This window comes from Rhopalosiphum padi, chromosome 3 (assembly GCF_020882245.1).
Source record: "Rhopalosiphum padi isolate XX-2018 chromosome 3, ASM2088224v1, whole genome shotgun sequence".
NCBI lineage: Eukaryota > Metazoa > Arthropoda > Insecta > Hemiptera > Aphididae > Rhopalosiphum > Rhopalosiphum padi.
Window position 1 is genome coordinate 71,631,036 of NC_083599.1, and position 15,829 is coordinate 71,646,864.

The following is a 15,829-nucleotide window of genomic DNA, read 5'->3' on the forward strand; positions in this document are numbered from 1 at the left end:
TTTATTTATTGTTTGTATATTTACCTCCCCTATTTTACGGGCTATATATTGTAATCGTGTATATATTAACACGTGAGGGCAACTGGTACATTCAGTTGGGGGCAACTGGTACATTTGGTCGAGGGCAACTGGTATATTTTTAAAATCCCGATAATTCGTCGAGTATAAAATTTGCTTGCCGAAAAAGTGCCTATGTGAAAATGTGAAAAAACTGAAAACAAAAAATTCAAGTTCATCGTGGACATTCTCAACTAATATCCACACCTAACTTAACCTTTGAAATACCACACAATTTTTATAATCGTTATATTTTCCATAATAAAGTAATATATGTAATGGGTATGTACTATGTATATTATAATATATAAATAATTAGTATAGTATACTATTAATATTAGGCGATCAACACAATATAATTTTATATACTTTATTAATGTGTTCGCCAAGCATCGTTGTTCAAGTATAAACAATACATCTACCCACAATGCAATAAAAGTGAACGTGGCAATGAAAATGCTGTACGACATAAACGAACGAGGATTTTTGCTAATTTCAAGGATTCGAAAGGCGATTGCAAACGCGCATGACTTTTATTAGCGTATTTTCGACAAGCGTAAACGAATTTAATTTAATTGATTTTACTTCAAATAATATACTTATTCAATTCTCCTCTTGAATACACATTATTTTATACATTTTTTTACCGACTGTTAAGTCCAATTACAATCATATCATACCATAATATAATATAAATATACAATAAATCATTTAACGATTTAACTGCTAACATATTACTTTTAAATTCATATAAGCTATTAACAAATGGATCTATGTTATACTTATTAGCTAATTTCAACACACGATTTATTATAATAAATTCGCTTGTTATTGTTGGATAATAACCGTCTTACTGTTGAATACGAATAAGGTATTTGTACGTAGTGTAATATATTAAAATGTATTTTAATATATAGCAAAAACGATATTTTTGTCTTTGTTAATGTTAAGATATGCGCCTTGCCTAAGAAAATTTAGAGTTATCGAATAGGGAGTGATGTGTTTATTTTGTACAATTAATAATATAATTATGGTTTATGATCCTCTGTATAATTTATTTTACTTTCGATATTTAAAGTGTAAAGGATGCATAAACTATAAAGCACGTGATTTATGCCTCAGTGGTGCATACATTGGTGGTTTTGAACTCGAAATTTAGTCAAGCTGATGATTTTAAACATACGGAAAAATGAAAAGTAGTGAGACGTTATAACGACTATTATATGTAGATTGTAGATATTGTATAAGTTGTAACTTTACTGGAAACGTCAAATTGCAAATCGGTTCATTGATAATATAGCGAGTGACAGAGTTTGTACGATTATTAATGTATTAGTGAAATAATACAATAATAATTATGTTTATATGCCATGCGAATAAATGTTAAATAATAATAATTAAAGTTAATTGCAACAATTTAAACGTACCTAAGTACTAATTACTATTTGCATACACAGTGTGCGCACGTGTAAAATAATTAGTATCGTATATTAATTACCATATATCTTCGTACCTACTCCTGAATTTGTGAATTGTTATTAATAATATTGTTTTACATAAATTATAAAAACACACACACATATATAGATATGTATGTATCATTTTGTTTTGTAAATGTTTACAAATAATGATTCACAATTATACATATTTGAATACAGAATAATACAATTCTTATATAATATATAAGTACACTATATTAGACAGACAGTAGACTTGAACTTGACTAAATGAATTGTAAAATAGAACCTATAATTAGTTTTTGGATTATTATCTATAATGTAAGCTGTTAAGTGTAAATTAATTGAGTTTTAGCCCAAATTTCGCGACATTAATGTTCTCAAAACGGCTCTTGATAAAATTTGGATATTTTCGTTATTCAAACTTTTTTTACACCCATTATTTCAAAATCCGCTTCAACATTTGAAATTAAAAATGTATGCTATCATTCAAAAAAATAAAAACTTAAACAATTAACGATGAAACATAAATTAAACAATATCATTTTTTTTTCGAATAACAATAACGTAAAAAACAAATATTTTCAAAAACGTTTATAGATTTTGAAATAATAGTGTTGTTCGATGAAAAAATCAACCTGTATGTAATACGTACTGTTCCTAAAGTTAATCTATCTTTATATAATTACATCATCTTATCTCAGTGGCGGATTTATGGGGAGGGGGGTCCTCGCAAATCTAGACCCCCAGAAGCTTATAATATATATTACATATAATTTTTCAGGACCCTCCAAAAAAAAAATGTTGAAAATCCATCACTGTCTTATCTTAATTTTGACTTACTAACTATTAGACAATCTTAATCTTATATAGTTTATGTAGGCAATATACCTAAATACACTCCATAATATATTAAATCTATATGTACCTAAATTATAAGAACAGTCATTTGTAAATACACGTACAAAATAAATATTTCATATATTTATAACATTCAAATTACAGAATATGGGGTTCTATTTACAAAAAATGTAAATGTACTCATATTTATAATATTATATTCGCTGACATGCTAACTAGAGTTAGTTTATTATAGAATTTAGTACACTATAATACTTATAGTTTGTAGTTGATATCAATTTTTTTTTAATCGCTGAAAAAGCATAATAAACGTATCTATAGTACGTAAAATTAAATTAATTTTTTTTCTTAATTTTACGAGACGACCCATAAAAAAAAACAATTAACTTGGTGGTACCTTTAAATAATTATGAACACATACCGCATGCGGATTTGTCTGTCATTGTTACCTAATAATCATACGGTACTAATAATAATATACCTAATAAGATTATTAGTACTTCATAAGATTGGATTCCTAGTGGCTATAATTTATTATACTATTTACAGAAGTGTGGATATAATTTTTAAAAGAGGGAAGATGGGAATATACACCTTAAAGTCATATTATTATATCAATATATTAATTAAATACTGGTAATTTTAAAAGTGATTAACTATACAAAATATAATACGCAGGAATATTATAGGTACAATTTAGAGGTTATAGTTAATAATATAATATTACATTTTATTTTAATATATTTTGATCGAACTTACTAATAAACGAAAAACTATTATCTTTGAAAGTTTGAACTTTGAAATATAGTATCTAAGGGGATACTTTAATCACTTGACCCCTTCTTCTATCCTCTATATACTCCCGATTCTATATATATACTAGTGATGGGTCGAACTCTGATTTTTTAAATCGAACCGAACTTGAACCGAACTTTAAATTATTTTTTCGAACTCGAACCGAACCGAACCTTCATATTTTCTACCGAACCGAACCGAAACGAACCTAGAATCATTTTAAGTCGAACTCGAACTCGAACTCAATATTTTTTATCATTATTATTATAAATGATACATAAGGTGCCTGTTACAGTTTATAACTTTCTATCGCCAATAGTCTAATTATTTCTAAAAAATGATTATCAATTTTTATTTTTTTTAAATAAATTTTGAAGAATTGTACAAATATTTGGTCTCTGAACTATCGTGGTCAGTAAGTCAGGTTCGACAAATATTTTCAAGTTCGATTTTCGAACAGTAAAAGATGTTTGATAGTTCGGTTCGAATTTTTTTCGTGCCGAGTTCGAATTTCGAACCGAACCGAACATCAAGGGTTCGGTTCGGTTCGGTTCGAGATTCGAACAGTTCGACCCATCACTAATATATACATACACTTGGAATGTTGTGCTATACTTCCGGCTTATAAATACGAACAGTAAATAGTGGACAGTTGACGTAAATATCGATGCAAAATTTTAGTGCACGATTGTATCTTGGTAAAAGTCTACAAAGCCTCTGTTTTATAGGCTAGCCCCATTAAAATATTAAAGCGCGACTGTCCACCAATTCAGAATGGTAGTAATATTATTACTTGTTATTTTGATAAATTTAAAGACCTCGAGGGGGCCATGAAAACGGTCTAGTTATTTTTTTCTCGTTAAAACGTGTGACGCGGAAGATTGTCGTCGTCGTCAATTCGTCATTGCAGTCGTCGATTCGCGGTGCGGCACGAACTGTATAATATTATAATTAATAGCTAACGCCGCTTTCTTGAGAATTGTCCCTGAACGTTATATTGTTGCCGAAGATCGTTTTTTTCATTTTTTCAAACTTTGTTCGCTGGAAAATAAAATAAACAACCAATCCGACTAACCTTGGAATTTCACAAATTATGTATTTAGTCGATTGCAGTCTGCAGGTACATGCGTAATTTATTAAATACATTATATTAATATTACTTAAAACAATGAATCATCAAAAAAGATTATTTTTATCGTTTTATAAGTATATAGATATTACAGATATACTCAAATTGCTTTAGGGTTAACCCTTAAATTTCCTTCTGCATTTTTTTTTTCAATAATTAACGTAATTCGAATTGTCTTTCGATTTCAAAACTATAATTTACTTAAATTTCCTCTCATATCAGATATTTGACCTTTTAACAAATTACCTCCGATAAATAATTAACCGATAGTTTGAGTATGATTTAACTTTAAACAATGATTTAATACATTAATATAATCAAACCTCGTTATTATATTTAGCATTAAACCTGCCTCTTTTTAAGATCATCATCAGTTGTATAATATTAAACATCGATATTTTTAAAAATAATTTAAATGTTAATGTTTTAAAAAGTATGAGAAATTAATAAATTTAAATTAATTAAGTTTAGTTTTAATTTGTAAATTATGGATATGAACCTAAACAGCGAAAAAAAATTTAACTAAAGATTTTTACCTTAGGTTGGCAAGGTAATTTACCTCCTAGCGTAAAATCGTTATTCGGGAACAGTTATGTAATTTTTACCAAATTATTAAAAATATTAATGATTTATATTTATAATGATGGCTTAAATATAGCAGGTTGTGTGATTAATTTATCACTGAACATAGACTTACCTATAGAATAGAATTAAGTTATTCAGGTTTTTTTTAGGGGTGATGGGTGGGGAGCAGTTTCGCATCCTCGGCTGGCTATGGTAATGCAAGTAGGTGTTGTAATTGCGGATATACATTATAACAACATACAGCAGACATTCTATGCAGAATATTGTTACAATTATAGTGACAAACTGACAACTATCATTAATTGTATTCTAACATTTTACATTATTCGATCGAAATTTATTAACTTTATCTTATTTAAAATTGAATTAAATGAGCTAATTAAAATTATAGATAAATTATTATTAATTATGATGAGTACACAATAAAACTTTTTATGTTGTATGAATCTAAGAATAAAAAAAAAATATTAAAACTATATACATAGATATTCGTTAATTTATTACACCTATTTATATGTACTTATTTTTACCTTAGTGATATATCATGTAAATATTTATACATATATATATATATATGTGTATGTATATTATATAGTGTATATAATATATAAGTTTATAGATTGCATCAATAACAATTATTAATAATTGCATAATAATTTTATGTTTATTGAAATTCAACAGGAATCCAAAATGGGGTTCGGTTCCAAAGATGAATGGTGTGGAACCATCGTCAAGTACAGCATGTTTTTATCAAATTTTGTCATATTCGTAAGTTATACATTATTCATTTTGCTTAAAAAATTAGAATAATTATTAAAAAAAAACTAAATTTGATATTTCCTGACATTTAGTAATATTTTAGGTACACTATACAATATAATATGTATATCCAAAATTAAATGTAACATGTTTTCGACAGAAATTTTAAATATCAAAAATAAGACAATGTTTGTAATTAGTAATTGTTACAAACTTTTAAGCAAAGATTTTAATTGTTAAAATTTCCGATTACCATGTTCAGATGTTCTTATGTTACTTGGACAATAATTTCCAATTGGACTAGAATAAGTTTAAGTTTAAAATTTGAGACCCACGATATTGTATTATGTTAGATTTGATAGTAACCTAATTACCGTGTAACTATATATTAATATACTATACATATACTATACCTACTCATTTTTTGTGCATAATTATTATTAAACAGTAAATTCTTGTGGAGTAGTTTATTCTATTTGACAAATAACAATATCTACACATTATACTTCAACAAATAAGCATACATTTTATCATTTTACCGCTATATTATGTTAACTAAACTATAACAGCGCTATTAAAAAAAAACAAATTAATTTAATTTAATTAAATTTTACTGAGAAATCAAATTACACCAAAACTGAATGAAAATAATTAATTCTATTCAAATCTGAAATGTTATGCTTATCAAAGGAATGAAATCGTTATTTATATATATAAATACCAAATACAATACATTTCCAACCTCGATAAATTAGAAAACCATTAAAATAAATTTATAAAATAAAAAATTTAGAGCACATTAAAATTAAAATTTAATTTGTTTGCAGATTGGTGGAATCGTATTGGTGGCCATATCAGTGTATACGCTGTACGATAAATCGTTCATCAAAGAGCTTTTGGGAACCAATTTGTTCACAGGAGCAGTATACATATTAATCGTAGCGGGTATTCTATTGTCACTTCTGTCATTCTTGGGATGTGCTGGTGCTGTCAAAGAAGTCAAGTGCATGCTACTAACGGTATGCAAAGCATTCACATATATCTAATTAAGACAAACACAACTTTTTGTTTCCAAAAAAATAAGTTATTGTACAAAATGTTATTAATTGTATTGGGTGGTCAGTTATAAAGCGGTATCATTAGTCATTACCCCGTAGCCCGTATCCCCCACCATAACTATATGACCATTGATTAGTTAAACAAATTAAAAACCTCGATTCAAAAAAATATTCCCGTTTAATGTGTACATAAGTGAATTGCTGGTATATCACATATCTACGCATATAACTACGATTTACATAGATATTAACACAGTATTAAATTATTAAGAGGACGTCATACCCGTATGTGTTGTCTCTGTCTTACAAACGTAAGACATAGCAAATTTGCGTTCAGCAGATTCAATTTTATGCTGTTAGCTTTAATATTAAAGTCAATTTACCTATTATCAAACTTTAAGGTAATAATATCATCTAGGGCATCGTATAGGCTTTTATTGATATTTTAATTTTTAAGCGAGTTACGAGCATTTTAAAGTTTTAATATTTTACATAACTATAACTCACTTAAAAATTAAGATATCAATATAAACCTGTTAGATGCCCTAGATAATATTATTACCTTTAAGTTTGATAATAGGTGAATTAGCTTTAATATTAAAGCTAACAGCATAAAATTGATTCTGCTGAACGCAAATTTGCAATGTTTTACGTTTTTAAGACGGAGACAACACATGCGGGTATGATATCCTCTTAATAATACTATGGATCTTATTTCCTACTTAATACCTAAAAATGTTTACTGGTTACGGTGTACCTATTTAAAGATTGTAATTTATAAATACCTACGTATTAGTAATATAAGTAATGGCTTTTGGGCGAAATTTAAGTGTCTGAAAGTCATATAATTTATTATTTTAATACATTTACCAATTTCGACCTTCAAATAAAAAAACAATATACCTACTTATGTTAAGATACATAAAAATAAAAATGATAATAACCATAAGTATGAGTTATGATCTATTGAGTCTTTAATAAGTCATTACTCATTAGTATCCAATAATAAGTAATTTATTTGTAAAATAATAATCGTAATAATATTTTGTTTTACATTTTTTAAATAATGTACGACTACGTGCGTTGCGACAACAGTTTCGATATAAATTTGAATAACTACGAACGAACGCAAAATAGTATTCAATTTATATTAAATATTAGTGTGGGCGTGTAAATAATATAATAATAATAATAATATAAGTTTTTTTAATAAGTAAAAGATAAATAATATTATAGCGTCATATAGTATATTATCGTTGTACTATATTTCATTTATTTGACGGTATGATAGTTAAAGTCGTTAAAGGTAGCCTTAGCCATTAGGTACCACAGAATAAATAAAATCATAATAAATACTTGAATATTAGGAAGTTTTTTACTAGGTATGAACAAAAACCAGTCATCATGTTTTTGGAGTTTAATTTGTTTCAATCATTGATTAGTTTAAAACAAGAAAATGATCGTATTTTACTTATTTAGCGATTAATACAATATACATTATATATGTATAGTATATACGTAAATAGATTTTGTGAAAAGTTTCAAGTCCCAATAAATAATATTTTATGAAATATTTTTTGTACTCTTATAACAACTAACAATTACTTAACAAATAACTAAAATTATAATTTTTCGTTAAATATTCAATATTTTAAAAATTTCAACTTGGAATGACCATAAAAAATTATTATTTTTTTTTTAATTAGATTTCTATAAGAAAAACTTATGAGGAATCTTGTATTAAATTTTCAAGCTTAAGTAATTATATACATTTTTAACAAGAATATAATTTACAAATGCAATTTATAAATTTGGACTTTCAATTTTATACTTATCTTATAAAAAAATTGTGCTTACATATATTTGATATTTTTTAATTTCTATAAGAACAACTTTTGGGGAATCTTGATTTAAATTTTCACACTTTTTAACTAAATATAAAATAAATATTATTGAAAAAACTAATACTTCCAAAATTGCATACGCCTCTAAATAACTCAAAATTATGTTTTGAAAATGTCATTGTGTAAAGACAATAATAAATTAAGCAATAGTGGAATGCAAATTAAGGATAAATTGTTAGAATTCGCAATATCATCAACATTTTACCTTAAACACTCATACAAATTAATGTTTACTTAATGGCTATTTAATTTAAAATCTAAGTAAAAAAAAATAATACAAGAATTTTATATTAATAATTTAGTAAAACAATGAAGTTTTAGGTGTTAAAATAACCAATATTATAAATTTGTATACACAAAATAATTTAAAATCTTTTGTTATTTTGGCGTACGTATTTTGTAAAAATTTGAACTAAAAACACTCTTACAAAAAAAAAATTGTAATTTTGTGTTATTGATATTTTTTACCAATAATAAAAATAACTTATAGCTATAAGGAACCTTGTATAAACATTTTAATTTTTTTACTTACTAACAAAAATATTTTTAAACATAAAAAATTGTTATTTGTAATTTGTTGCATAAATACTCTGATTTTCTGTTAGTTTTTGTTTTTCCTCATGAAGTATTTTAAAACATACTTTAATTTTTTTCTCTTACTCCCTCCCTCCACGAAAATCAACTATTTTTTCGAGGACTTGATATAAATTCTTGCAGAGAGCTAGAAACAGTATTAGAAAGTTAAGCTCTTCTCTATTTATAGAATACTACTATGGTCCCCAAGTGTGTGAATATCGTTTAATTAAATGTCAGTGCAAATGTGCAATTATAAATAAAAGTTGTATACCTATCATATTCTTTACAATTGCCTATATATTATATATTGCAATTACGATTTCCGTTGTATTTTCCTATAGTATTTCATAATTCTGTTCATTATATTCATTGTGATGCTCGTCGGAGGAATATTATGTTACATGTTCCGACAAAGAGTGCAGACGACTATGCAGCAAGAGATGCTCAGGACCATAAGGTTTTACGGCGATGACCGGGCCATAACTAGAGCGTGGGACGACCTCCAGGAAGGAGTAAGTCGAGACCGGAAAAATACCGGAAACGTTTTCATAAAAACTGTTTTTGTATAAAACGTCATTTATACACTTTTTCTCGTTTCAGCTACACTGTTGTGGCGTTACGGGCTACGATGACTGGAGACAGCACAGGATCGGCGGAATCATTCCAAGTAGCTGTTGTCAAGAGATCAACGGAAAGGTAAGCCTTACATATTATATAGTTTATAATACTGTATATCATGTAAATGTGTATACAATTACTATTTATTATATTACTATATTTAATATTTAAAAAAATAATGTAAGCAATATAATGTAAATAATATTGGTGTAGAGCTTTCAAAATTGCAGATAAATTTTAAAATGCTTTCAGTTCAATCTGAACGTGTTACGTAACCCTCTATTAAAATTTAAAATTCTACTTCGTATTTAAGATTGCTACAAAATTTTAAAACGCTACACACCCATCAGCCAAAGAATCACTATTTACCACTTATAAGAGAGATTCTAGTTAATCTTAAAAGCTATATAATTAAAAAAATCCTCACGATATACCTAAAATTTACTTCGATCCACAATTTGAAAAACGCTCACAGCTATATTAGACCCTATATAGTATACGTATAGGTATACGTAGCAATTGAATAGAAAATCTATGGAATTAGCCGTTAGCAGGGTTAGTTTCTATAAGAAGTTATACAATTCTGCGCTTATAAGCTAAAAAGTATATCTAATAATACTTATGTAAATCCAAAAATAATATAATAATGCTGCATTCAATGTGTGAATAATTACAGCAACTAAATCGAAAATTGTGTTTAAAAAACCATTTTTTAAAAATTGTTTACACCTTATGTGTTATGATGTGTACCTAAGTTTAATGTATACTCATTAGCAGCTTTTGGGACTTATAGCACTAAAAAACACTAAAATATGCGCTTATATATATGACTCAATAAACTTAAAAATATACACTAAAAATTAAAAAAGCATTTAAAAAGTAATTAACAGGATTTATTAGATAATATAAAAAAATAATTTGTTATTATTATTGGACATTTTATTATTATTATAAATTTATAAATCATAATATATGTTTCTTAAAAATTAATTTTTGAATGTTTTGAAAAAATATATATGTATATATTATAATATAGGTAAATATTAATTAAAAATTTGTTGTTGTTAACAAAATTTTTATCTTTGTGGTAGCATTGAACTATTAAATATTTTCGAACGTTTTCAAACAGGAAAGCTCTCTTATTAGGATTATCCAACTCAAAATACTATACATTGTTTTTGATCATTTCAAATTGCTTTTGTTAAGTATTTATAGATCACGTTAATGTTGCACAATAACGTGATAGATACATAAATAGAATTACTATGCTCAAAACAAATTTTTGTAATTAATCGTTCAACATTTTAATACATTTCGAACAATTTTATTGTTCATAAATTGTTAAAAACCGTAGAATATGCTTCAATAAAACAAAAAAATTAAAAATATGCCAAAATAAAATTTTATATTTGAATAACTAACCTTAAAACGTACTATAAAACGTATTTGTATATCAGTCTGCATCTTTTACTAGATCTACTCGTATGATGGATATGCAAATTCTATAAGTACCGAACCCTGCTCATTAGTCATTATTAATAATTAATAAACTTGATTTACACATGTGAAATTATGTAGGTATACCTATGGTATAGGTTAGGTTTAGTTTTGTATAATATATAAGCAAATTTTTGATGCAACTTTAATTACAATAATAAAAATATTAGTTATTAAAAAAAAATTTAGTATTAATTATCTCAGTGTTGCTGTTTGTTTATGGAAATTCCGTTACTAACTCATTATACATTGGAATTATACTAACTTATTTCTTAACAATTATTATATTATTCAATTATTTAATTATTGATGGTCAACTAAACTACTAAACGGTGGTTTATTTAAAAATTAAGTTTGTCCTTCAAGTGGTCGAGGGGACATTCAAAATGTACCCCATTTGGCGTTGGCTCAATATGACTTTTCCCGTCATAATTATACACCATTAGTGACATAATCATGATTTATTGTTAACAGAAACAACCATGCAATCTGAGTTTCCAAGCGAGCTTACAGATATACAATACTGGCTGCTTGAACGTGACCACTGCTTTCATGAAAGACCACGCGACCACTGTTGGAACCGTTGGTATAGCTGTGTCATTATTTCTAGTACGTACCTATTTAATATTTTAATATTTTACATCTATTAGGTACATAAATAATATAGTATAATATATATATACAAAGTAACTATGCAATATATACAATTTTTATTATTGCAATAAACACGCCATACGGGGGAATGTGTAGCAAACTAGACACCTTTTTGTTTGATATCTACTAATAAAATACATAATAATCACTTAAAAGTTTCAACAGATGAATCAATTGACAATTTATCATACATTTAATGTAGTTTCAATGTTTAAAATTAAATCATTAAAATTAGTTATGAACTACAATTTTTTTTCTTAAACTCAGAAAAAAATGCATATACTTAAAAATAATGATGATACTACTATACGAGTACTGTCTTCTATTCCTTTATAAGACACACGAGTAATTACTGCGACATATTTCTATTTTTGTTTCAGTTATTTGGATTAGCATTTTCGTGTGCGCTGTTCATGATGATCGTGTAGAGTTATAACTGACATTTACAGATAAACAAAGAGGTCATCGTCTTGGAAAACCATTTTGAAATAGTCATTTAAATAGGGGAAAAGGTCATATAAATTATTTTCACAACGTTTGCCATAAGAATCAAATCACCGTCGTCGACTATCAGTCAACAGTATAATATATAATATATATTATTATACACCATATACTTATAATACCATTGCATGTGCGTTGGTGACAAAATGAAAAGATTTCAACAACAATTTGATTTGTATAAAATATAGATAATTAGGTACATAATATTATATAGGTACTATTTAGTTAATTAATTTATATTAACAACTAAAAAAAAACAATGGGTAGATAACGCAAATGGTTTATATATATTTATTATATAATACACTTGCGTAGAACTTTTTTTTTGCGCCCTGGGCGTTTTTTAAGCGTTTAAAATTCTGATAAAAAAAAATATACACAAATGCTTAAAAAAACGTTTAATTAAGAAATAAACCTTTTTACTTCATAATAATTAATTATTAATAGTTAATAAAAATAATTTAAAAAAACCTTTTTAGGTACTTTATTTAATAAAAGTTAAAAGCTTAAGCCACACACTAATACACTATAATAATTATCGTAATGTAATATTGTGATTTAACTTCCTCGGTTATGACTTATGAATAACCGTGTGTTATGTTAAAATTAAATTATCATTGGAGAATGATAATACTATACCTAACATTTGACAGTGATAACTAAAAAGGAAAAACACGCCAAGCTATACTTGTAAGCTGTCTTAGAATAAAATATGCTTGTAAGACAAATTGTCAAGTACAAAAACAAATTACTTTCCTAGATTCACGTAAAACACATATAAGCGATATCAATCATGCATATCTACACTTACAACGTCTAAACCACACAATAGGAACATATGTTTTTGAAATTCTTATTTTTTATAAAATTACAAATTTTACTAATCAGTAGTCACTAAATTTTACTTCTTTTACGTATTTCAGTCATTATAGATAATTTCCTCATTCGCATAGACTTAGACATTTCATAAGGTTTTAACCTTATCAATTACAGTCATTAATTATTTTTCTTCTAAATTAACAATTTATATGATGTACCCTATGTACAGAAATAAATATTTTATATTTTTCAATTGCCACGCCTTGTCTGTTAACATTAAATCGTGGGTATCTATCAATTATAATCACGTTATATTAATTATTATTTTATTATAGGTTTATTTTCGTTTTAAGTAATATATTTCTGGAATTATTCTTTTGCAAAATATGTACTATGATATTCAATTTTAATAATATAACTTGCATTTGACGTATATACTCATAATATTTTTGAAAATGTTTTTATTAATTATATTATATACAAATACAATTTCGTACCTATTGTTTTTAATTTTAGTAATTGTTAATATACCTATAATAAATTATATAAATTATTATATTATAGACAGACGCTGAAAGATGTATATAGTCTTAAACTATATGCGTGTATTTGTAAATATAAATGCCCATTTGATGGTGTTTTATTCGGTCAATATTTTTGTGTAATTTAAATATTTTTAACAACCTTGTAGAACAAAACTCTATGTAATTTATCGGTAGGTAAATACTTAATATAATACACAACAGTTTGTAATCATCAATATAATATCAATTATCATTACACTATATTTAGTATTTCCGTATCTAAGTACGAAGGTACCTATCTAAAATAATGTTGTTATTCATTATTGTAATTTGTAAATTATTTATTAGTATTATAATTTATAACGTTAATTTGAAATAAATTATATATATATATTTATTTATTTATATATATAAAACATACAAAACACGTTTCATTTTTTAATTGTTATTCGTATTGACAGCAATGTTATATAATATGACCCTCTTGACAAAATCAAATAATTAGGAAATATTAATATTAACAGATATCTGACTACTGTAAAGTAATATTATATACTCGTATGTATATTTTTTGTTTTTATTTATGTAGTAGAAATAGATTTGGCTAAAGCTCAAATATCAAATATGAGATGGTTATTATATAATGGAAATTATTATTGTTCACAAATTTAAATTTAAAACTTACCAAACTTTTTTTTTTAATACTGGTACATTAGTAGAAGTAGATCGAGTTGAAGCACATATTTCTTTTCTGCATTTTATATTTACTTTTTTTTTCTTTGTACTATTATCAGATTGCCCACTACATTAAGATAAATATTAAAAAGTTGATAAATTATCTTATAATGTAAGTGATAGATAAAAACCTAGAAACATATATTACCTTTTTTTTGATTTTTTAGGACATTTATTTTCTTCCTCAGAAGAAGAAAAACTTCCACCATGAGCTGAACTCTTTTTCATACGAGGTTTTCTTTTAAGTTTAGGACTTTCTATAGCTGTATGAAACATCATAATTGCATTTTTTGTTTTCTCTAAATATTCTTGGCGTTTTTTTAAAATTTCATTATTTTTTCCTTCTTCGAATTGCATTTCATTTGCTTTGTCTTCATTTTGTTTGACTATGAGTAATTCCAGTTCTTTTTCTCGTTTTTGACGAATTTCACGTTCTTCGATGTCCTTCTAACGTGCTCGTTTCACATGATAATCAGCTTGATTCATTAAATCTTGACAACGATTAGCTTCAATACCAGCCAATTTTAAGTCATATTGCACATGATCACCATGAATAGATAAATATTGGAAATATCTGAAATACAATTAAATAGTAATGACAATTTATAATAAATATCCTTTCTACATTTTAAATTCAATTTTTTTTTTCTTTGTACTTTAATCAGTTACTACATTAAAGGTAAGGGTACTCGTCCAATATGCTATCTACCGTAAATATTTTATCTACCGTAATTTTATATATGATAGTTTAATATTATGATATCTACCGTAAATCTTATAGTATAATATACTTGGATATAATATTATATATACTAATATACTTTATCATTTTGCAATTAAGATTAAGCTATTATTGAAATCCAAAATTGTATTTATACCTCTTTATAATTCATCATAGGCTTCATACAGAAAAAAAATCAGTGTGTGTTTGTGAGCCGTGTCGATTATAATATATGGTTTTACTGTAATTTTTTTATTTATTAATTATTATTATGAGTCCGTCAACTATGAGTTATTTATATCGACACATAATTCAAAATTAAGAGATGTGCGCAATTTTTTTTAAAATACGTGGTTTATTACCAACTGACCTGACATGTACCAAAATTAAAAACCAAACAATTTATGGTGGCGAGCTGAAAGAAGTTCTGAAAAATAGTCAAAAACGTGATTCAGAAGGTAATATTTTGAAAACAATGTATAATCGATGTACAAAAAAAAGGGTGTCAAACATTTACGCATATATAATATATATACCTAATACAATATTTACGGCAAATAGCATACTAAACCATCA

The 15,829-nt window shown here is 25.9% G+C and overlaps 2 protein-coding genes across 3 annotated transcripts in view; one reads left to right on the forward strand and one right to left on the reverse strand.

Annotated features, from left to right (window-relative positions):
- LOC132927113 (CD151 antigen) overlaps nt 1–14,194 on the forward strand; it is a 52,313-nt gene extending 38,119 nt beyond the window's left edge. For both annotated transcript variants that reach the window (XM_060991572.1, XM_060991573.1), the window contains 6 exons: nt 5,566–5,652; nt 6,471–6,662; nt 9,523–9,693; nt 9,782–9,877; nt 11,771–11,905; nt 12,331–14,194. In XM_060991572.1, coding sequence (XP_060847555.1) covers nt 5,566–5,652; nt 6,471–6,662; nt 9,523–9,693; nt 9,782–9,877; nt 11,771–11,905; nt 12,331–12,378 — 729 coding nt within the window. In that variant the 3' untranslated portion in view covers nt 12,379–14,194. The remainder of the gene's footprint in view (nt 1–5,565; nt 5,653–6,470; nt 6,663–9,522; nt 9,694–9,781; nt 9,878–11,770; nt 11,906–12,330) is intronic.
- A 262-nt stretch (nt 14,195–14,456) lies between these two features.
- On the reverse strand, nt 14,457–15,100 carry LOC132927469 (uncharacterized). The gene is made up of 2 exons (XM_060992011.1): nt 14,681–15,100; nt 14,457–14,599 (listed from the first exon to the last, which is right to left on the reverse strand). Exons 1-2 carry the CDS (start codon nt 14,887–14,889, stop codon nt 14,479–14,481), a joined length of 330 nt encoding a protein of 109 aa, XP_060847994.1. The 5' UTR covers nt 14,890–15,100; the 3' UTR covers nt 14,457–14,478.
- Nucleotides 15,101–15,829: the final 729 nt, after the last annotated feature.